A 21,763-nucleotide genomic window follows, 5' to 3' on the forward strand; every position below is an offset into this window, starting at 1 on the left:
AACCAAATATTTGAATAATGCGAACGAAGCTCGAATGCAATGTAAGAGCAGAACGTAACATAGCAAAAGCGAGAAAGAAAAAGATAAGCTGAAATATCGTGCAAAAGCGAAAGAGCGAGCAAGTGCGATACCTTGGTAAGTGGCTGAAGGGTGGAGAACGTCGTTAGTGAAATAGAGGTTGTTGACGAAGGCGAGGTAGCTTGGTCTGCCATAGAGAGAACGTTTATCGGCCCACCATAAGCTACGGGACCTCAAATCGTGAAAGCCCCTGCCTGGAAAATTATTCGCCAATGCTCGTCCATTTCCAGAAACTCACCAGGTCATTGAACTTCTCTCGGAGACACGCACCGTCTTTTCTTTTCTTTGCGAATGTTTACCGCATCTCGAGACCGCCCTCCTGGCGTTTCTCTTTGCAGCATCAGTGGCGATTATATGGGGGAGGAGGGAAGGTTTTGGTGAAATCTGTGCGCAAATTTGCGACGATGCGAACGAGAGGTGCGTGTAAACGTGTAGAATTCGTAACAATGTTCTTTTCGTTGTTTCATTGTGAACGCATGGAGGATGTCACTAAGGAAACAAGGTAGTATCGTGAATGTTGAATAGATAGTTTCAAAAATATTCCATTATATCTAATAACATCGAATAATATTATAACGATGTTACGTTTAACCTCAGTGATACCATCCTTGTGTTCTTTCTCCATGTTTTCTTCTTCTATGTTTAGTAATGGTTATAGACAATAGAGTAATAAATAAAAGGGGTACACAGACAGGATACAGAGAAATATTCAATAAATTCGCGACATTGCATGCACCAGAGATCCCAAGTGGTCTCTCGAAATCTTCGGAACAAATATCATGTTAGAAAGTTATTTGGATAACGTTGTTGTGTGTAGTTGTATAGATCCAACGAATTTTTCAATGCGATAAAAAAAAAGGAAATAAATAAATGTAAGAAAGTAGAACAAGTTGTAGTAGACTCTAAGCTGGTGACACCTCCACCGAACGATGAAAGATCGATTCTACAAAGTTCTAAAAGTTCACGCGAGTTCCGTTTAGAGAGGCGAAGAAGTTTAACAAGTTTCTACCTGAATTCGTGTATCTGGCGACGAGATAACCGATTAAGGCATAAAGGCAGCCGTCGAAGGCGATCATTAGGAGCACCCAACCCAAAGACATCGAATCGCCGGGACTAGATTCCTCCCACATCGCGCTCCAGGTTAGTCCGATGCCTTGAACTTCCTTCCTGGCCGCGTACAAGCAACCGTAACAAAAGCTGGTCGACATGCTGAGACACTAAGGAGAAAGGCATTGATAAATCGTTCCCTTTGCTCGCAGAATGTGCGCGGCATTAACATAATTTTATAGGAAATGGTGGTTTTATCGTGAAACCTAACACGGACGCATCGTTCGAACGTGTTATTTGTCACGGAAATGCTATTGCTACGCTAGGTGGCGATAACTTACGATGAGAAGCTTATACCCGAGACCAATAACGGCCTCCATAGCAATGACAATGACATATGGCATGAATGTCAGCAAGAACATAACCACGGTAGTGATCGCGGCCAGACTTGCTGAGCTGCACATCGTTGAAATCATGTAACTGAAAATTTGTTTTAGTAGAATAAAGTACGTTGATGATCAATTAATTTGATAAAACTTACCAGAAGGTTACGATAGAGAACGCGTAATCGATCATCATGATTAAAACTAAAGAAGCATCAGATTTTGGTAAAATTTTTCCAGCAAGCAGAACTGTTGCGATAGAGAACAACACGATTAAGAGTTCTATAAATGTCGTAATGAACCAGGCGACAGTGTTTCTCCAAGGTTTCAATCCCATTACGCTCATTACCTAGAAACGGAACTATGGAATTAACTAATGCCATTAGTTAATTGAAATGTTAATGTTGTGATATTTCCCCTGTTACCATTGCATTTTGAGATTCCCTTTCCCACACAACATGCCTGACAGCTGCTCCAACACACATCATTAGCGCAAAAAAGAAACAAACTTGAATACCTTGAGACTCGTAGAGAGTTGTTTGAAAGCTACGTGATACATAAAATTATTATTATTATTATTATTATTATCAAAATTGTTTCGCAGAATTAATTAAAACGTAAGTATAAAAGAAGGACAAGATATTATACACACGGTACGTCTTCCCAGCAAGGATATGGCATCTGTTGCGTCATAGTTTTCCAATCCTGATCTTTCTGAGTTTTCGTTCTTATAATTGCTCGATCGATAGAGTCCTGAAGCTGTACGAATCCTCTCATATATCTCAGGTGTTCTATAAAACTACTCTCCGGACCAGGAATCCAAAACTGATTTTTTAATCTCTTCGTGGACTGCACGTAGTCCACGTCCATTCGAATTTTGTACACTATATTATCGGGCAATTCATGCTGCAAAGATCTGCTAGATCTCTTTGGGCCTTTATCCAAAAAGACAACACCGGCTAAAAATTCTCGCGTTTCCATCAGAACCCGTGCTTTCGCTTCCATTTCCTCCTCGGACCGAAATCCTCTTATTCGATCTACGAGCACGCACTCCAATAAATCATTCAACATACCAACCATCGTTATCAAACGTTTGGATTTCTTAAGTCGCCACGAAACCTCGCTGAGATCCATATCGGTGAAATCCCCTGGAAGAGGATGAAACATTTTAGAAAAGGCACGTTCGCGTCTTTGTTTTACAAAAGATGGAGTGAACTGATCTGATTCTATTAAAGAAATCTGAATAATCCAAGAATACATAGTTGTTTGTTTTACCTTTTCCTAGGACAACTTACCGCCTTCGAAATTGCTTCCACCAAATGATTTAATGGCGATTTTTATAACGTCTGAGGACATTATGTCTCGAAGCTCCCTTAAACTGTCGCTCATTTCGGTAAGATTCGCCAATGAGGTTAAAGTTCTCTCGAAACTGTTCATCAATACGCCGAAGTGTTCCATTTCCACGAATGTTTTATTTGCTAATGTCATTACATTGTTGATTACTGTGGTATTGGGAGCATAAAGTATTTTACCACGTAGTAGAGGTTTCACGTAAGACCATATAATTTTCCCGCCTCCCATGGCCACAACACCTTTGTAGGTGTTTCTGCAAAATTCAGCTGAACAGAACAAAATTCGAAATTTCGGTGTTTTAATTTATAATTTTCAATTTCCAGGTTCGAAAGTGCAAAAATTCAGAGGTACAAATTTTCAGTTAACTGATGAAAAATTTCAAATTCAAAATTAACATCTGTCGTTTGATCGATTACACATACTGGGTAAAGAATCGAGCTCAGCCTTATCGAAATCTTTGCTATTATCCTCGATCTTCGAGATGATTTTGTACAAGTCACCGTTATCAGAGACCATCGGTTGCCCGCACAGCATCTCGCTAGAATCTTGAAGGAACTTGGAAGCTACGAAATGCATTTGAATATTTATTAAATACGCAAATTGCGTTAATTTAATTCCAAAATTTTGCATAACTTACTGGAGACTGTCTGATCCGGTTCTTGCGCATCTGTTTCCAAGGCTTGCGCCGTTGGCATTCGAGAGGAAAGTTTGTCTTTGAAGAATGGCAATAACTCTGCGGCCACTCCAAGATTATTCAGTACCATTTTTCCCTCTGTTTCCGTCAAATTTGCGTTGGCCAATATATTTTTCACGTTCGCGCTCATAAGCTAAAATAACGAACTAGATTAAATTTGACATTTTTTACCGTCAATGTTTATTCATACGATTATACTCACAGTCTTAAAAATATAATCGAAATTTAAATTTTTAATCAACGTTATGGTCACGTTCTGTGTCTGCGAATCCTCGAACTGGCAGATAGCGGAGCTGACTTCCTCGGCGGTGATTCGACTGCTATTAAAATTCAACATTTCACTGAGTTTCGTCGGGGAGCAAATGATTTCCTTCAAACTGAGAGTTCTTCTTTCTTTCATGAAAACAGAAATCATATCTATCTTTGCTTGGCTCAGCATCAACGCTACATTATTGGAAATTCCGATCTTATCCACCAAATATGACTTTACCACATCCCAGTTGTCGAACATATCTCTGATAACGTCTGAAAATAAAAATATCGTCGCACCACCGAATCGAACGTCACAAGGCATTTCTTTCGAGAGGAAACACGCAATGAGATCATACATTTCATATCGAGCAACCCTAAATTCTTGAAGATATCCATCGACTGAAACGCCACGATTATTCGATAAACATCGTCCATCACGTATTGATCCTCGATGAACGGCTTAATATCTTCCGCTATTTCCTTCATTCTAAAAAAAGGAAACGACATAACAGAATCTTTATACGATGTCGGATTAAAAATGAACGTCAATACTCGAAAATTGAAGCAAGTTCCAAACAACTTCGGTCACTCGATGTCTCGCGTTCAATCTCATTCCTACGATCAAGACATTCTTACCCGTCGAAAAGCTTGTCCACCGTCTTATCCTTCAGGATATTAACCACCCCGTCGACGATATCAGGAACTCCTAAGACGCTCGAGACATCCTGGAAGTCTATTTTACTGGCGACGTCGAGCAGATTGCCGCTCTCTCCGATAACGATGGACAAGTGCCTCAGGATCTCCTTCAGCCACGTTAAATTCCACGTGGCGTCCATTTGCCATTGTTTCAGCTCGCGATAGATCCGATCTAGATCCAGACTTACGGACAATCGATCGGCGATCTCCATCAACGTGTGGTGACCTAACGCTTTTTGATCATACTGGAACACTTTTCCTGCTTTCTTTGAGCTCAGATAGTTGTACAAAACCGTCCGATTCCGACATTCTAGCTTAGTCCGACAAAGAGACCCGTTTCTGTCGTTCAGCAACGCGTTCACGTTAATCATCGCCCCTGGCAAAAACGCCTCTACGTCATCGACGTCCGACGCCTTTACCACGTCGCGCACGGGCTTCCAGATCGGAACGTACTTCTCCGCCATTTTGGACAACGTTTCGATGTTCTTGTGATTCCGGCCCGTGTCCAGGATGAACACGTTTTTCTGCAGGGAGTCCAACACACCGAGAACCATGGTCACATACCTTAAATGAAACTTGTTTTTATTATCACGTCGCGTAAAAAGAACGATCGATGTGTAAGACACTTGTCAATTAATCTAAGGGATACAGATATATCTCGAATGCTTACAGTCCGGGCCTAGAATAGGCGGGACGTCCTACGAATCTATGAAAACACTCGTTGATCTCGTCGCTGTAAGTCTTGTTTTGAAAATTCACTAGAATCTCGGTGATGTGATGGAATGTGCCTTCCAAAGTTGTCAGAAATTCGTTCCTATTTCGTTTGACGTTTAGATACTCGTAATTCTTTATCTAATAGGAGAAATTTCAAATTATATAGATATGTTTGAAATTAATTAGTTGAATCGTGATCGTAGAGTTATAAATAAAATAAAGCATTACCATACTAGCAGTTTTATTCCAATAGAAATCATGCATTAATATATCGTGAATCTGCGATATGTTCAACTGAGTCAATTGACATAAGAGTTTGGCGTAGAGCTGATGGTTCAGCAACTGAGAATTCAGGATTTCAAGGGGGAACGTGACGCACCAGAAGCAGTCTCTGAAAGAAACCTTTTCTAATAAGCGGCTGCGGCGTTATAAACAAATTCCGCAAATGCTAACAAGGAACCGTAGCTTACTCGGTATTCTCAGCGGAATTTAAAATGTTCCTAGCGGTCGTGAAGAGTTTTTTCACCACCAAGTGAGCGAGCGCTTTCAGGTCCTGAAGGACAATTTTCTTCGTAAAATCCCTGACGCTTAGATAAACGACAATTTCATTGAAATTTTAGCGCTTACCTCCTTTTTATAAAGCGTCAAAAAATCCTCGAAGGTGCCTTCCTTGAAGGAAATCCACCATGCTGGAACCTTCGGGTCCTTGAAACCTTCCGAGGCAGCTCGAATTATCGTCGATTCGATATGTTGCAATTTTTCCAAAAGATAAATCTCGTCGTAGTTTCCCGACCAATTTCTTGCTGTTCGACCTTCCTGTAAACGTCCGCAAGTTTTAACAACGTCACGCGGCTAGCAACGTCGTCATCAACGTTGTGAAAGTTGTATAGTCTAGTCGAACGTTGTACCTCGTACTTGACATCAAGGGGCAATATATCGATCAAAGTCAGTCGTCCATCGGCGAGAACGATCTTTTGGCAAAAGTTGGTAATGCTTGACAAGAGGACCTTCTTCCGCACGAAGCTGGGCACAATCAAATATTTGTCGATGTCGCAAGGGTGTAGCTTGCCAAACGAGAGTTTCTCCACGAAATCGTTCAATCTCTCTGACTTCACGAAAGTGTCAACACCGGTGACGATGAGATTCGGCAGGTCTTCTATTAGAGTTAAGATAGGTTTCACCCTTGAATTCTCGTAGAGGATCCGAAGCTTTTGCCAAATATCCCCGCCGGCCAGTAGCTCGATCGTAGCATCTAGAAGCTGATACGCTCGGGCCAATTTCGCCGGCGAATCTGTCGATCCGTTTAATTTCGTAGGATTTTCGTTTTTCGCAAATTTCATGTACCTCTCTATCCAGGCTTGACCAGCTTTGCCAATGACAGACCAGGTGTCGTTCGATAAATTCCTCCAAGTCGTCGCGTTGAAAATTTTCGTGTTTATAACGTAATCAGACTTTTGCTCTGCGTGAAAGCGTAACGCTGTATCCAATAGTTTGGTAACGGAGGCGCTTAAGTGTGTTGATTTTGACATGGTAGTTGTTTGACCGGTCACAAAAGACTGTTGAACATTCATGGTATTAAAGGCAATAACAAAAACGATATGTTCAGTGTCATTTCTATGATTTGGCCCTACTTACGTAGTATTCTGCACTGGTCACACCTTTCAGTAATTGGTCGGGATCGAAAGAACATATTTCTTTTATGAATCGAGTTCTGTTCGGAGTGGACCAATAGTTCGAGTTAAACCGAAAGCTGCACATGGTTTTCCTTACATCCTCGTACGACATGAAAACATTTGTCGGCGAATTGAGCGTACTAAGCGTAGCCACTAAAGCGATCGTTTCTTCAGGATGATTGTCGAGGATCTTCAACAACTGGCGTGCATCGCCATTTTCAACGAAGTCCCAAATATATAAATGGTTATTTTGTGTCTTGATATTTTTTATCGCGTTCGTGATATGATTCAAACCTTCGGCAACACCCTCTATAAAGATTCTGTAGTTGCTCCTTTCCAACCTCTAAAACGTCATATTAATCAGAAAAATATTAACGAACTTCTGAAAACTTGAATACTTAACGAAACAATTGATTTACCTTCTGGTTATTGGTCTCCGCATCATAAAATTCGAGAACATACTTGAACTTCTGAAGAGTAGTTGAAACATAAGACATGGAAAATGGCACCTCGATTTCTAGCTTCTTCTCCTTTATATCCTCTATCAACCTCCAAACTTCAAACGCGAAATCGTATATGTCACCTATTACCGTGATCATGGAAGATCGATATCCGTTAACAGGTTGCGTCCATACATTAGCCTCGACCATGTACAAGTCAGTGTAAGCGTTGAAGTTATCAGGATCAAGGTCACAAGTGAAATTCTTCAAGCTTCTATATTCCTCGGGAGTAAAGCCAACAACAGAATCTGACCACCATTCGAATAATCGAGAACAAGTGATGTCAGTATCTGGTGAATTGAATATGCGATCACCGACATTTGAGTTCATCAATCCATTGATCAATGTGACCATAACGTACGGTAGCTTATTGTAATAAATCGAGATGGGTGATTTATCGTCGAATCCCAACAATGGAAATAAACTCAGTTTTATGGAATTTTCCGAAGGCTCTGACAATACAGCTGGAAACAAAGAACAAGTTTTGGTAACTTTGTGGAAACAAAAGATTCACAACAATTTTACAGACTATTCGCCACTCACCATTGCGCAGAATGTTAGTTGCGGTCTGTATCATTTTCTGAACAGAGTGTGAGACAAATTTTACTAGAACCAGAATGCGATTCTCGATGGAGATTGTCGGATTCCAGAGATCGCTAGCCGAAAGATTACTTTGAAAGGCCATCACTGTCTTGTCTAATTCGTAATCAACGTATTCAAGGGTGTTTCTAAATCATAAATACATAAAAAATATATTCTCCTGCGGGCTTCTTTGATACTAATCGACAATAATGACTCTCACTTGGCATCGTTCTTCATATCCGGCCACCTCTTATCAAATATATTTTTAACTTCCGGCACGAGAGATGTCCAATGCTCCCAGAAATGCGGTTGTTCCGCCAGGATAACCTGTGTGGCGTCGTTAACCAAATCATTGAGCTTCTTAGCCTGCCGACGGAATGTTATGTAACCCAAGGTCCAATTGAAAGGCGGAGATTGAACAATTTTATCGTGCTGCAACTGGCATATATTTCGTTGAGTATCATCAAACGTTAAGTGAAAAGAATAAATTCTAAATAAATAACATACGATCTTCTTTGTCTTCGCGAACACGGGATGCTCGTTCCATTCCTGAATAAACAAAGCTGGATTACATAATATTCTCTCGATCTCTCTGATTATTTCGCGAGTGCCTTCTCGCATCTCCATGGCAGATCCGGAGCTCTCGTTTCGTACGCAAGGCCAATGTTCTTCTCGCGATTTGTAATCATCGAGAACGGATATCTGGCGAAAAAAACAGGAATTTTCAAGAAGTTTTAAACGAAATTTCGGCTCGAAATATAAAATGCTCGAATTATATAGCTTACAAGATGAATCGGTTTCATAGTTATGATATCAACGACATCGAGGATCAAAGGAGATAAATTTCGTAGAATGGCGTTTAAAAGAATTTCCGTCTGCGGCATGTCCTGCAACAGCTCGGAGAGCTTCGCTCTATACTCGTTCTTCTGAATTTGATCAACGATCTTCTCGATATACTCAAAGATCACCGAGGACGCCCAGGCAATCGCGTGCGTCTCCTTCCATACTCCTTTCGACGAGAAAAGAGAGCTCTCCATCAATTTGAAGAACTTGCAGATCAAACCTACGCTGCAGAAAGATGTAACGTGTCACCAAAGTAAATATCTGCCATTTAAAAGGGTAATGAAAAAGGAGAGAGAACATTATTTCTGTTGCTTGCGTACCTCATCTCGAAAACATCTTTGGCACCAATATCGATGCTCCAGGATGTTTCGAAAGCCTTCCTCGCCTTTTCTAATCTAGTCATGTCGTAATCTGGATCTTCTTGATGGACCAGTGTATCGATGTATCGATAAATCTCGATCGTTTCCATGTTAAAGTCTGTCCAATTGAACGGTTCTTTCATCGAATTGAAATGAATGGTATTGTTATAACGAACTTCGTCCATTTGCTCGATATTCGACATGTCAATTTCCAAGTCCATTTGTACGGATTTCGAGATATGACAAATCAACGCCTTCAGCACTGTCTCGTTCGAGTCTTTCGGAAAATTTAGTAAATCCGGCGGATCTGGATTCGTACAGTAGATATCGGTAAAATTGTCATATTCTAGAATTTGTAAAGCCTGTAAAATAGAAGAACAGTTCCTTTTTCTGTAAACAAACTATGCTGATATAGCGTGTATACTTTTGCGTGTGGATGGTAGGTCTCACTGTAACCGTTCTTCCGCAACATTTCCTCGCTACCGGAAGAAATGTCGATTTTATGAAAGAGTTACGCGATTGTTTACCAACCTTATCCTTATCCGTTACGGTCAAGTAGAACGATTCGACCAGCTCCATTTTCCTCTGCCTAAATTCATCGATCCAGCTCGTAGGATCCTTCTTCAAGTTATACAAAATTATCTTCGCGAGTATGTTCATCTTCTTCAGATCAGGCTCGATAATAATATAAGTCACGCTACGAGAGCCGACCATTTTCGCTATGCTCAAATGGATCGCCAGACTGAAGAGAAACAAAGTAGAAATCGAGTAAATAATTTTTACAAGCTGTTCTCTTCTCGGGTGTAAGAGGTCGATGAAATATCTAATGGCGCTACTCACAGGTTCAATCTTCCTTGAGATCGAGTTTCTTCAAAAGCTTCATGCCATTTTTCGTCAAATTCGAATACGGACCAGTCGGGGTCTGGCCTTTTCGGCGATGTCAAGTACGATATCAACTCCTTTGTGTTGCCGACTAGCGAAGTTAGATTCGATTTCTCGACGCTGACAACCTTGCGCAATGCCATATTGAACACCGTGAATAAGGAGTCGCTCACCTAACAACGTCACCCCCGGATTATGAGAACACGTTTCGAGAATCGTCCACGTCAATACAAGCGAAACACAATGCTTACTATGCTTTCAAAGTTCCGAAACTCGAAACTTTCGTACACGTCCCAGATAAACTTCTTTCCGGCATCGCTGCATAGTAGTTCCTTGACGTGTCTAGCTTCGTTTTTGCCATCTGTGAAAAGCTCAAAAATTTCGTTCAGAGTCCCCTCCTGGCAAAGGAAGTCGTCGGGACTCGTGCGTTCAACTTCATCCACGAATTTCTGCAACATACGCAAGAATCGTTTCGTGCGTTCTACAAGCGTGGAAGGTTATAGAAAAATAATTAAAACGTTTGCCAACCTCAACGAAGTCCAGTCTGGAGAATGATTTAACGAGTGTTCGATAAAAATTTGGATCGACGTTCGTTAGCAATTTTTGCACCGTATCTTTGTGATTTATGGAAATATCGTAAATCCTGTACTGAACGTCCTCGTGAATAATGGCAGCATGGTGTAACATTCTGACGATCGTTTGCATGAAGGACAAAATGTAACTCAACGTGGCTAGGATGTTATCCGATAGAAAATCTCTGAGTCCGTCTAGAATTTCAGCTGGTCTATAAAAAGTAAAAATCATTTCACAACACATACGTAGATACATTAAAAAAAAAATTACTGTGTAAGTAATGGAAAAATCTCACAGCTGAATGTCGTCCTGGTGGCCGTCCAAAATCTTTTGCATCAATTTCGCGCCATCGTGCAGAATGGCGATGCTCAGATCTAGAATTTGAGTAAGATTCTCGGGATTCGCCATGTTTCCGTACACAAATCGTACTGTGCTGGACAAACGTTGCACTATCGCGAAAAAGCTCTCGGAGGAGTCGATAGTTTGATCCTCTACCATCCGTTTCGCTAGATCCAGTAACTTTTGCAATCGTAAGAACGTTCGACGGACGGTCGCCCAATCACGCTCCATCGAGAACACCGGATCCAAAACTTGCAGCGATTTATTCACGCTGCGATTAGATTCGAGAATATATTTCTTTTACTTCCTATTTATTTATATTGTAATCTTTTCTCGTTCGAAAAAGATTCATTTGAAATTAAAATTCGACCGAAGCTACTCACAAAGTTAGGTCAATTTCTTTGAATGTGACGTTCTTGAACACCATTATCATCTTTGGTATCCATTGACGTAACTTTAGGTACTGCGGAACGAACTTCTTCGTGATTTGCAGATCCAGAATCGTTTCGACCGCTTTCCTTAAGTCGTCAAAAAAATCATAATCGCGAAACTTGGCCATTACACGGTCTATCATTTCCAGCAAACCGGAGAAATCAAGGTGCTTGGACAGACTCTCGAGCATGTTGGGTATCATCGCCGAATCGATGTCACAGAGAATCTTGGAAATTTCTAAGTAGTCCTGCTCGTTAGGTAGAATCAGATACTTCTTCAAAATTTCCGGAGAACAAATCGCGCCGTCGATATTAGACGAACCGAACGCCTCGATAAGCTGAAAATCGGTCCAATAAAAGTTGAAAACAATTCCATCGGGATGAATTGATCGATCAGTTCAGTTTGTCTGGCTTAATAATACGATACTGACGTATAGTAACTTTATGGACGAGTTAAACAGTTCGTCGATCAATCCGCTTCGCGCGTACGGCATCTGAACCCTAAGAAGATTCTTGATTTCCTCGTGGTTGTTGAACAGATCGCCCAATCGAATACCGCGATCTAGTTTGACAAATTCAATACTCGATGCAAATTCCTGAATACCCACGATAGTAAATGAGGTGTTGAGCAACTCGTGCATACGTACCAAACAGCGCTTTGATTTCTGGTCTAGTGAGTATCTGCGCCATTGATTTTAGAAGCTGGATGCTGTTCGGCAACGTACTGATAGCGGAAAGAATCGTTTCGTTACCGAGCATCGGTTGCAATTCTGCCACTAACGGACCTAGACTGTTGTAAAAATAAATCTTCTTTACATGCTTCTATCGAAATGAAATAAGTAAACGGAATTAAGAATCATTTAGTATCGCCTCAACTTTCGCTATTTTACTTTAACGATTCACAGAGATATTTAAATCAATGTTTAAAATAGTATCGAGTCATTAGACGTTATAGACGGTTAAAATGATTAAAAAGAGAAAATGTTTAAGGAAAGAAAATTCTGCAACTTGCTGAACTAACGTGGCATTTTTGTAAGAAGGAACTTCTTCGTATTCCGATAGAGGATCGCAGGGATTTCCCACGCTGCAAATGAAACTTTGAACGAATGGCAGTAACCCATCCTGCGGCATAGATCTCGCAGGAAATTGGCAAGTTGGATAATACTTCGGATCTACATTGTCGCGAATCGTGTACAGGATCATGAACACGACCACAGGCCATACGAATACCAGAGCCAATATACCCTATAAACATTGAAGTTTGTGCATGTATATTACATATCGTTTCACTGCTTGTAACTTCGAGCAAATCTCAAATTATATAATGTTATAATTATAATTACCGGTTGACGTTTTCGGACGATGTAATTCTTCCACAAGAGAAGTCCAATTTGGTCGACCCTCATCGCGAGAGCAGTTTAGAGCTGCAAAATGAATTGTCAAAATACTTTACGCTGTTTATCAATGCTTTAAACTCTTCGGATTATTTTGTCCCTCGGATGGCTACAGATTTTAACTTCTCCGCTGCGGAGTCTTACACAGCTACACATCGAAGTATTCGTAGTTCTGTTATCCATACACTGACACGAGTCTTTCGTTTCAGAATTCCACGCTACTCGCTTTGTTCACCTAACAAGAAAACCGAGATTCGTCAAACAGCTCTTTCGGTTACGTAGTTGACTTTCGTAGAAATTTCGAAAATGTCGGTGGAGAAGGATCGATGGTTGGATACATTGGAAAAGCGAGTCGCGATCCATAAATCAAGATTGAACAGGCGAAACCGATCGCTGATATATCGCGTAGGGCAGAACAAATATTTGAAGAGCGTAACAAGCGCGTCTGTCGATACATCGACAACCGGAAATGCGCTTCACTCTGTCGCGTGCTGCTCCGGGATCCATTGCGGGGAAACGGAACAATGAACCGTGCGGATTGCTTTTCGTACGAAGAACATACGTGTCGTATCAACGTATGAACATCATAGTTCCATCTTTATTTCTGGCCGAGATAACCAATTGAAAGTGAACAAGCTTGGAGCGTTCGATATATTCTAATTTCCAGTGAATAAATTATGGCTGAATATTAAATGAGAATTTAATGCGTGTCGCTTGGAAACGCACGAAATAATCTCCAGCTTTGACATCGAAGCTTCTAAATTTGATTTGAACCGGTTATTATCATTAATATGTACGTGCCAACGTGTTCTCGTTTGTACGCTGTTCATTTTGTAGGTACATACTATTATGTATGGTATCGGAATATGTAAAATGTAAAAAGAGCGGCTAATTTATTTGTCAATTTTCTCTTAATTTCACCGTATTTTGTTCAAAGCGTCGTTTCAATTACGAAATTAATGTATGGATCGACCAGCGCGCTACTTTATCGACTTGCCTCTCGATTGAATTCTCAATTATCATCGCTAATCGTAAATTGATATGAAATTAAAATGTTAGACGAAGGTCGTCGACTATTTATAACTACTGTTGGATCTTGACATAGTGGAAAGACATCAAAGATTACGGATTTATCCTGTACAATGTAGTTAAATAACATTTCAGGAAATCATCGGTTTACAATAGATAAAAACCGATTAATGACAATCGAAAATAAATATTTTAAATGGCGTGTTGGCAATTACGATGGTTGACCTCTAAATTGAGTAGCGTAGTCACACATGCACACGCACACGCACACGAATTCTCCAGCTCTTTCGCACACTCATCATTATTCCAGTTCAAGATTACAAAGATGCGAAGTAATTATTGATTTGGAAGTACGTAGCATCTTCACTCTGTCATTTGTATAATCGCTGGCATTCGCGGATGCATTTACGAAAATTGTCGGAAGCTTCTCGACTGCCATAACAACGGGAAAGATAAGAAGAAAAAAAAATTCTTTCGCGTGAAATTGTAAAACAATTAAAATGAATATTCCTTACTTGCTTGCGACGTACAATTGTGAATGTCTAATGCATGACACTGAAGCAAAATCAAAGCACTTGTATGTCCGTGAAAGCGTAATAAAAATGTAAATATAAATACCAATCCTCCGATAAGTAGAATACAAATCTTCATGATGTAATCCAATGCAGCTGCGCGTAACTATAAATTTACATTCTGCTGTTTCACTTGATGCTCGTTGTTTGCTAAATCGGTGATTATAAAGAAACTTGTTTGAAGGGGAAACATTCCGGTCGGTGGATGGTTTCATTCATTAGCACGTCACAGATTGTGTGCACTTTCACTGCTTTTGTAAATTATGTCTCTCAGCTACGTTGCACAAGCGAAACGCGTGATAGATCATGTAGGCTCTGGAGAATATTTTTTACAGTATTGATTAGAATATTGATGAAGTTCTAGTTTTATCTCTTCCTCCGAGAGGTAACAATAATAGCAAAGAGGATAACGTATTTGCAGAAGATTGAAGAGACACCTGACGTAAGAAAGGAAGACCAAACTTGGACAAAGAAATCGCAATTTACCTTCTTCGATATTAGATAATCGATAAAACAATCTCCGATAAAACAAAGGCATTGTTTCAGTAAGATTCAATAAGATTCAGTAGGATTAATGAAGAGAGAAAAATTCAAGGAATCTTTGAAGGAGAATCTAAAGATACGTGATTAATGAACGTAATTCTATCATAATCGTTTCCTTAACCTCTTCCGTTTCAGACACCTGACAACCTAGAATTTACTTCACAGTGTAATTTAAAGTTCTAAATAGTAGGGTATTGCTAGCAGAATCGATTCTTTATTATCAAGATGTTCTCGATCATTAAAGATCACGAGTTGTACGGTTCAAAGTCGACGAGCCGACGCGGAACGGTCGAAAAAACAATGATTAACGCTTTTCACGATACGTCAAAATCCTTGCATGCTAATTTTCAAAAGTCCATACATAGTAATATCACACGTACAAGTAACAGAAGGAAATCTTTGAATACGTAACGCGTTTAACAACTTTATGATAGATGCTTGCTTCGTTTAAGATAATTTAAATGGGAACGTGGTGCATCATGAAGCGTTGAAGGCATGTTTCGATCAATGATCGATAACAAAAGGCAATGGGAAGAAACAGCAGCATCGTTTTTCTCAGAAGCCTAAACAGATTGCAGCGGAGCGTAGCTGGTCGAACAAGTTTCCCGATGTCATAACAGCGCGTAGACCTTGCCAATGGGAAAAGAAGAATAAAGGAATCTCGGAAGGGAACGACACTGTATTACTTACATTCCTCAACGTGTACACCGTAACGAGAACAACAAGTTGAAAGCTTGTTTTACATTGAAAGACGGACGAGCCGAATCGAAAGACTGATTGGTTGAATTTGCAAAGCGCTCTTCGAGCATAGCTTTCGAAAATTCTGACCGTATGCGAAGCGAAAGATATTTGCTGAAAGGGCAACAGCGATCGAGTTACGAGCAGGAAGCCGGATATATCGGAATATGAAGCGTTTGCGCAGAACAAAAAGAAGGAGAGACATTCAACAAAGAGAAAACGCTGTCGACACCATCAAAACAAACCGCTCTGATGCGAACCTCAGGCCCGATCGTTTTGAATTTCAATCCAACGTTTTGCATTTCATGCTGGCACATAATTTCTGAAACGTTCCGAAACAGAGGCAACCGGGCCCCCGAAGATCCAGGGAAACATGAATCGGTAAACAACGCGGTTCTCCTTGCGTAACAATGCAATCACGTTGTAGTACTTACGTTTACTTGCTCGGTAATTTCCTCCGAATCGGGCAATTCGATATATTAGCCTTCGTTGCTTGATCGTCGAACAAAGCACAAGCCCGAGGCTACAATATCATTCGAGCCTCATCGATCTGACGATTTTCAAATTCGTGAAAACGCAGTCGCCAACACCGCGTGTTGCCAACACACCGTCGTCGGACGCGGGAAGAAGGAAAAACACGGAGGAACGTTGCACCGATCGTTGGTCTTACGATTACCTCGATTGAAACGAGCAACTTCGTGATGTCAAGCGTCGATCGCGTCAAGAACTGATCGCTATTGCGTCCAAGCGACGATTCGCGATGCAGTTCAGTAGCGGACGAAGCGTTCCTTTGCGCAAATTTTTGGCAAATGTTACGTTTAAACGGACAGCCGCTATCTCCTCCACGAGGCGCGTTCGAACGAAAACACCAGTCGAAAGGGAACTCGCCCCGACCTGTTCCGTCGGTTCACGATCTTCCTTGCTCTTACTGTTCGTCTCGCAAAAGAGAAACACACCGGCTCGCGTTTATGCACACTTGGACGACGGTCGGGGGCCGACTGTTGCCACCACCGTGATCCACGACCACGTGGACCTTAGCAATGCCTCAACATCCGCTCGTGAATATGTATTTATAGGTTCGTATACAACAACATAGTTGTACGCGAATGATTCTCGCCTAAATGATCCCCGTGGACCTGATACCCTTCAACTTCATCTCTTCCTTTTCCTTTCTTTCTGTTTCTTTTTTTTTCTATCCTTTCTTTCGCGATTTCGGCTCCGATCTTTCAACGAAATAAAAGCAATCGTTCTCGCTATGGTATTCAGAGACACGGGATAAACCATGGACGCCTGAGGTGTGATTTGTTTTTTACCTAGAGCGCCCTACGGTTCCCTTTCCTTCTTTCCTTTATTTTATCCTATTCGCTGCATCGCTCTTGAAAAAGGTAATGGAATTCCTCTGGGAGAATCAGTGGAGCGGTACTGTTTACTCAGATTTGTTTCCTGAGAAAATGAAAGAGGAGAAAGGGATAGTAAGTCGTGTGGAAAATCTTGTACAGCTATTGATATTCATTTGTTCATCGGACGTTCAGAAAATAGGATTTACATATATGTACGTATATTAAAAAAAAAAAAAACAAGACATTGAGACAAGGATTCGCCACAGGAGTTCTTGTATAGTGATTCAGAAACTCTTTGGTAGAAATCGAAATATGTTGTATATATAAATATCTTGATACGAAAGGTATAATGTATAATATATAACGATACATAATATATAGTGATCCAAACTCATACACGATTAACATGGCGATCTAAAGTGTATTGAAATTCGGACGATTAAAAATTCCAACAATTTTATAAATAATCCTTAACTTTATTTTCAGCGTTATATCGTCGAACTATTGTCCACCCATTTATTTTATTGCGCGGATCATTGACATTCGAACCTGTTAAAATTGAATAACCTAGCGCAATCAATGGATTTTAACGTTGCAATTTAAAACAACAATTTTGTATTATTAATCCTATCGCAGATCCTATCGATCGTACAATTCGTTAATTCCAGTGAATTGTTATCTAGTGAATTGTTACCAATGCTTAAATTTATTTACTTACGCAAAAGGAGCGTCAAAGCGACTTTTAACGACCGGATTTGTTTAGCAAATAGACGCATGCGGGATTTAAGACGAATAGGTCGATCGACTGACCTCTTGTTGTATTGAAACGTTCAACTGAGACCAATCATACGCAGTTGCCTATCATTTTCATTATCGAAACTCATCCTCTCTTCGGTCAAACGATTGCTTCGGTTATTAATTAATATTAATTAATGGTACCTAGACGGAGGAAAATAAATGAACGCGAAAATTGTAAAATGATGAAATTAATTATCGTTCGAAAGAAGGAAAGTATCAGACCGAAATTTATACATTATCGTCAGACAGAATAAACACTTTGAGTTGCGCGATATATCAAACCACGTTTTTCGCCGATTAACTACGTCACGACATAGTTACATAATAACAATTTCCAGAATATACTTAAAATGATCGGTTTGCGATTTTTCACAGAAATTTTAGAAATTTTCAATGGTCCATCTTTGAGAATTTCATTAATTTTTTTTTTGCAGTAAATGAATAAAAGTTGTTCTCCTTGCATTATATATATTTTTTTATACACACCATTAACCATAAGCATTGAAGCATCTTCTAATCGTTATATTTATTGAACAATCTTAACAAATTTTACTGTATTTAAAATTTTACATTATAAGGCATGTATGATGCGAATAAAATGACAGATTTTTACTAAAATAACTGGCGAGTAAAACCAGTAAAAAGCATTCAATTTGTACCAAATACATATTAATAGATCTAGTAGCATACTAGTAGATAATACCTTAATACTTATGGTCGGTACTTTCATGGTGGCTTCTTTGATTCAAGTTTTATGCGTTATAACCAATCATGGAAGTAAGATCTTAAGAATACACTAACGTACACCTAATCGCGATCCTTCCTACATTCTCAATGGCGAATTTCTCATCATTTTCTCTTTCACTTTCATCACAATGTACCTAAGGTCTACCAGTGTTTCGTTAACGATTGCCATTAACATCGTATAAATCAACATCTATCGTAACGAATATACGAAAAAAGAACCTCTTTTCGTTACAAACATCAGTGAAAAACTGTGTGAACCAGTTCCAGACAGCGTTTCAAAGAATTTCTTCGTTCGACAGGAGCAGATGGATCGAGGATTTTCGTGCGGAGACTTTGCCAAGAAGTTGATACGATCTTCTTCGTAGAACGATTTAAGCGATCGTTCGTTTATCGTATTTTCTGAAGCAGTATATAACAAGAAAAATATTGATCGACGGGGAAATATTCGATCGAAGCGAATCGAAGGTTGTCCAGGCAGGAACTAAATAGATTCGAGAAGACTTGGAGTGTGTAATTGAAAGTGTTTTTGCCGCGGAATGGTTCAGGTATGTAGAGGTGACTTTAAGGGAGGTAGACATCACAGAAGAAAGAAAAACGAACAACCGCATCTCCTCGTTAATGTCCTCACAGCGTGAAGAGAAATAAATGGCTCAAAGGCGATTCCTCTGTGGTTCGTAAATATTTTCGCGTCTCCAATATAAAGAACGCTACGTGGAAGGGAAACTGAAGATGTTTGATCCTTTCCTTCATCTTCTTTCTTTTTCTTTTTTTTTTTTTTCTTTTCGGAAACGGTAAGTCCATTCTGGTTGACTGAAATGAGATTCTCCTCTTTTTTCTACTCTTTATCAGTCACGGGTGGTAATCCTATTAGTGGACACGAGAGAGGATAGCGGATTTCCACGTAACCGAATCGACAATCCTATTTATCTGTATTTTTTAAGCCGCATATCTGAATCTAAAAATACGAAGCACGTGGTATTTAAAAAACGAGAACCAAAAGGCGAGAGAACCTGTCCGACCAGAGCTCGCCCTCCGCGTCTTATTTCGTAGAAATCGAGAATACTGGGGCTGCATATGCGTTGCATTATACCGACGTTGTATCGAGCGATGCGGTGACTATATCAGAAAGTAAAGAAATGGTTGCATGAATTCATGCCAAGGGGAGATCCCACTGAAAAGAAAGAGTGAGAAACCTGTCTCCGTCGTTATATCGACAGTTACCTAATAAATACAGAGAGAGGCAAGGAGGAAGAAATAGGTAAAGTATGACGCATTTGCGAGACGACTAAACACGGTAAAGGAAGAAGTGGTGGCTAATTAATCGACTTCTCGTGCAACGCGTGCATTTCCCGTAATCACGTTGTTTTCCATACAATATCCACGCATAGAAGACAATGAAAGTGGTCGTTTAGACAGATCGGCGATATTACAGAACGTGCAGTAGTTGAGCGTGTTAACCGAACAAGGTAATAATTTCTTTACTTATCGATTTATTTTATATATTTAAAATCAATCTATTTCAAATCGGCGTGTCTCCGTCAATTTTCAATACTTCATGATTATCGAAATTTTCCAGAAACCAACTGGAAACAATCAAATTCTCGTCGGTGGTTCGTCCAAACGAGATTTGTCGATTCTTGCGAAACTTGGAACTCGTTCAGTTCGATTCCTCGAAACCACCTACCGAGTGCAATAATCTTCTAGACGGAACGTAGATTCCGATTTGCAGAAAGATCACGTTGATTCGCATATATTTTTGAACGAAGCAACGAGAAACAGAATATCTCGTGCGCATCCGCTGTGCCATATACGAGATTGGTCTTAAATCTGTGCAAATCTACAAAACAAATCAATATATAAAATCAAATAATGCTAAACAGAAAACCTAACGATGCATACCAAGTTACTATTATTGGTATTATTTCTTGCAACTTTCTACCAAACGTATGATGTCCCGCGGTGTAATGGTAAACTGTTACAAATATAGTCGCAACCAGTTTCAGTGGTGTAACAAAAAAGAAGGCAAAAAGACGTTTGTCCGTGCCATAAACAGGTTCAATGTCAGCGATTGCGTAGGTTCCATCAAACCGTTGGCAACACAGTTTTGACCTGTCACTGTAGACCATGAATTTTCTTGATTACCAATTAAACCAACCTTCCTCGTTTCCATTTCCGCATACGTCATAACGGCACACAATTTCGTGAAACTCGAAACTCCCAAGTTGATTTTTCGTCCGCCATACAAATAATTATAAAACAGATGAAAATGAAGCGTCCCGAATACTAATCGAGAAAATGGATATCAGCTACGATTTTTACGGTTACGAAACGGCGTAGAGACATAGCAAAATCTGATGAAGACTTACAATTTACAGATCCGCTGTGTAAACGTATCCAGAGTCCAGAGCAAACAGGACACGTCGTAATAATCATAGATACGCGAATTAAAGGACGTCAGGCCCTCGATGATATTGTCTCGGCGATGATGGTGACGATAACGTGTAATATTTGGCTTCCGATAACGCCTCTTCTTCGACCCTCAACGCCAAGTAATCGTATCTTGAGCCATACTGACCTTTTGATATGGTAAGATAGAGTTGTTTGAATCGCCTAACATCTCGAAATTCAATCTTGAACTTTTCATAATATAATTGAGCTTTTCATAATATAATTGAACTTTTCATAATATAATTAATCTAGTTGAATATTATGAGACACGACTAGTCTTTAATATAATAATGAAAGAGTATAGGTGTAGAAAATATCGCGTGTACTTTAGATCCAACAAGACCAAAAAGTGCGGTAGAGTGTAATTGCACGAATCCTCTAGCATTCTTTTATTTATCTATCGACCCATGTCGCATTGATAACAACGGAGAAATTCTATGGCTCGCAATCGTTGCTCCTTGTGTGGTCTTCACGGTCGAATGTCGATCATGTGACCATACAGATATCTTTGATAACACTAGAAATCAGAGAAAAAGATACAAAAGGAATATCGCAAAAAGACAAAAGTGAAAATACGCGAAAAAAAGACATATTAATCAGAATACGAGTTATCTACCCTTCCGGGAAACATCGTGTCCGGTGAATGATATGCACTGCATGTTGACAATAATGAAATGAGACCTTCGCTCGAGCGTTACTGCACGCCATTCGACGAATAATGCGTCGTTAATTAAACGACATTTTGTTTACGTTTT

General features: G+C 39.9%; 3 protein-coding genes across 7 annotated transcripts in view; 2 read left to right on the forward strand and 1 right to left on the reverse strand.

The window, feature by feature from the left end:
* LOC122575877 (ATP-binding cassette sub-family A member 13-like) overlaps positions 1 to 16,640 on the reverse strand; it is a 32,261-nt gene extending 15,621 nt beyond the window's left edge. For 3 of the 5 annotated variants that reach the window (XR_006319582.1, XR_006319583.1, XM_043745368.1), the window contains exons 1-35: positions 16,110 to 16,640; positions 12,743 to 12,823; positions 12,421 to 12,644; positions 12,047 to 12,189; positions 11,831 to 11,961; positions 11,352 to 11,737; positions 10,925 to 11,239; positions 10,585 to 10,840; positions 10,308 to 10,505; positions 10,015 to 10,229; positions 9,706 to 9,916; positions 9,136 to 9,536; positions 8,758 to 9,040; positions 8,480 to 8,674; positions 8,193 to 8,410; positions 7,934 to 8,118; positions 7,310 to 7,854; positions 6,853 to 7,233; positions 6,126 to 6,773; positions 5,845 to 6,033; positions 5,688 to 5,770; positions 5,446 to 5,608; positions 5,174 to 5,355; positions 4,444 to 5,067; positions 4,164 to 4,294; positions 3,758 to 4,080; positions 3,499 to 3,688; positions 3,284 to 3,424; positions 2,804 to 3,127; positions 2,161 to 2,656; positions 1,934 to 2,054; positions 1,667 to 1,857; positions 1,467 to 1,605; positions 1,088 to 1,295; positions 132 to 272 (exon numbers count right to left, since the gene is read on the reverse strand). Coding sequence is in view for 3 of the 5 variants with exons in the window: in XM_043745368.1 (XP_043601303.1) it covers positions 132 to 272; positions 1,088 to 1,295; positions 1,467 to 1,605; positions 1,667 to 1,857; positions 1,934 to 2,054; positions 2,161 to 2,656; positions 2,804 to 3,127; positions 3,284 to 3,424; positions 3,499 to 3,688; positions 3,758 to 4,080; positions 4,164 to 4,294; positions 4,444 to 5,067; positions 5,174 to 5,355; positions 5,446 to 5,608; positions 5,688 to 5,770; positions 5,845 to 6,033; positions 6,126 to 6,773; positions 6,853 to 7,233; positions 7,310 to 7,854; positions 7,934 to 8,118; positions 8,193 to 8,410; positions 8,480 to 8,674; positions 8,758 to 9,040; positions 9,136 to 9,536; positions 9,706 to 9,916; positions 10,015 to 10,229; positions 10,308 to 10,505; positions 10,585 to 10,840; positions 10,925 to 11,239; positions 11,352 to 11,737; positions 11,831 to 11,961; positions 12,047 to 12,189; positions 12,421 to 12,644; positions 12,743 to 12,805 (8,644 nt within the window). In the remaining 2 variants the exon portion in view is untranslated. Of the gene's footprint in view, positions 1 to 131; positions 273 to 1,087; positions 1,296 to 1,466; positions 1,606 to 1,666; positions 1,858 to 1,933; positions 2,055 to 2,160; positions 2,657 to 2,803; positions 3,128 to 3,283; positions 3,425 to 3,498; positions 3,689 to 3,757; positions 4,081 to 4,163; positions 4,295 to 4,443; positions 5,068 to 5,173; positions 5,356 to 5,445; positions 5,609 to 5,687; positions 5,771 to 5,844; positions 6,034 to 6,125; positions 6,774 to 6,852; positions 7,234 to 7,309; positions 7,855 to 7,933; positions 8,119 to 8,192; positions 8,411 to 8,479; positions 8,675 to 8,757; positions 9,041 to 9,135; positions 9,537 to 9,705; positions 9,917 to 10,014; positions 10,230 to 10,307; positions 10,506 to 10,584; positions 10,841 to 10,924; positions 11,240 to 11,351; positions 11,738 to 11,830; positions 11,962 to 12,046; positions 12,190 to 12,420; positions 12,645 to 12,742; positions 12,824 to 14,440; positions 14,746 to 16,109 lie in introns of those variants that run through there. The other 2 variants (XM_043745376.1, XM_043745382.1) reach the window with 2 other exon arrangements.
* Positions 1 to 21,763, forward strand: part of LOC122575907 (tryptophan 2,3-dioxygenase) — a 47,977-nt gene that overhangs the window by 6,859 nt on the left and 19,355 nt on the right. The gene's annotated exons all lie outside the window — the stretch shown is intronic.
* On the forward strand, positions 16,436 to 21,679 carry LOC122575970. The gene is made up of 2 exons (XM_043745546.1): positions 16,436 to 16,751; positions 20,936 to 21,679. Exons 1-2 carry the CDS (start codon positions 16,436 to 16,438, stop codon positions 21,148 to 21,150), a joined length of 531 nt encoding a protein of 176 aa, XP_043601481.1. The 3' UTR covers positions 21,151 to 21,679.

The sequence above is a fragment of the Bombus pyrosoma genome, linkage group LG2 (genome assembly GCF_014825855.1).
Source record: "Bombus pyrosoma isolate SC7728 linkage group LG2, ASM1482585v1, whole genome shotgun sequence".
Taxonomy (NCBI): domain Eukaryota; kingdom Metazoa; phylum Arthropoda; class Insecta; order Hymenoptera; family Apidae; genus Bombus; species Bombus pyrosoma.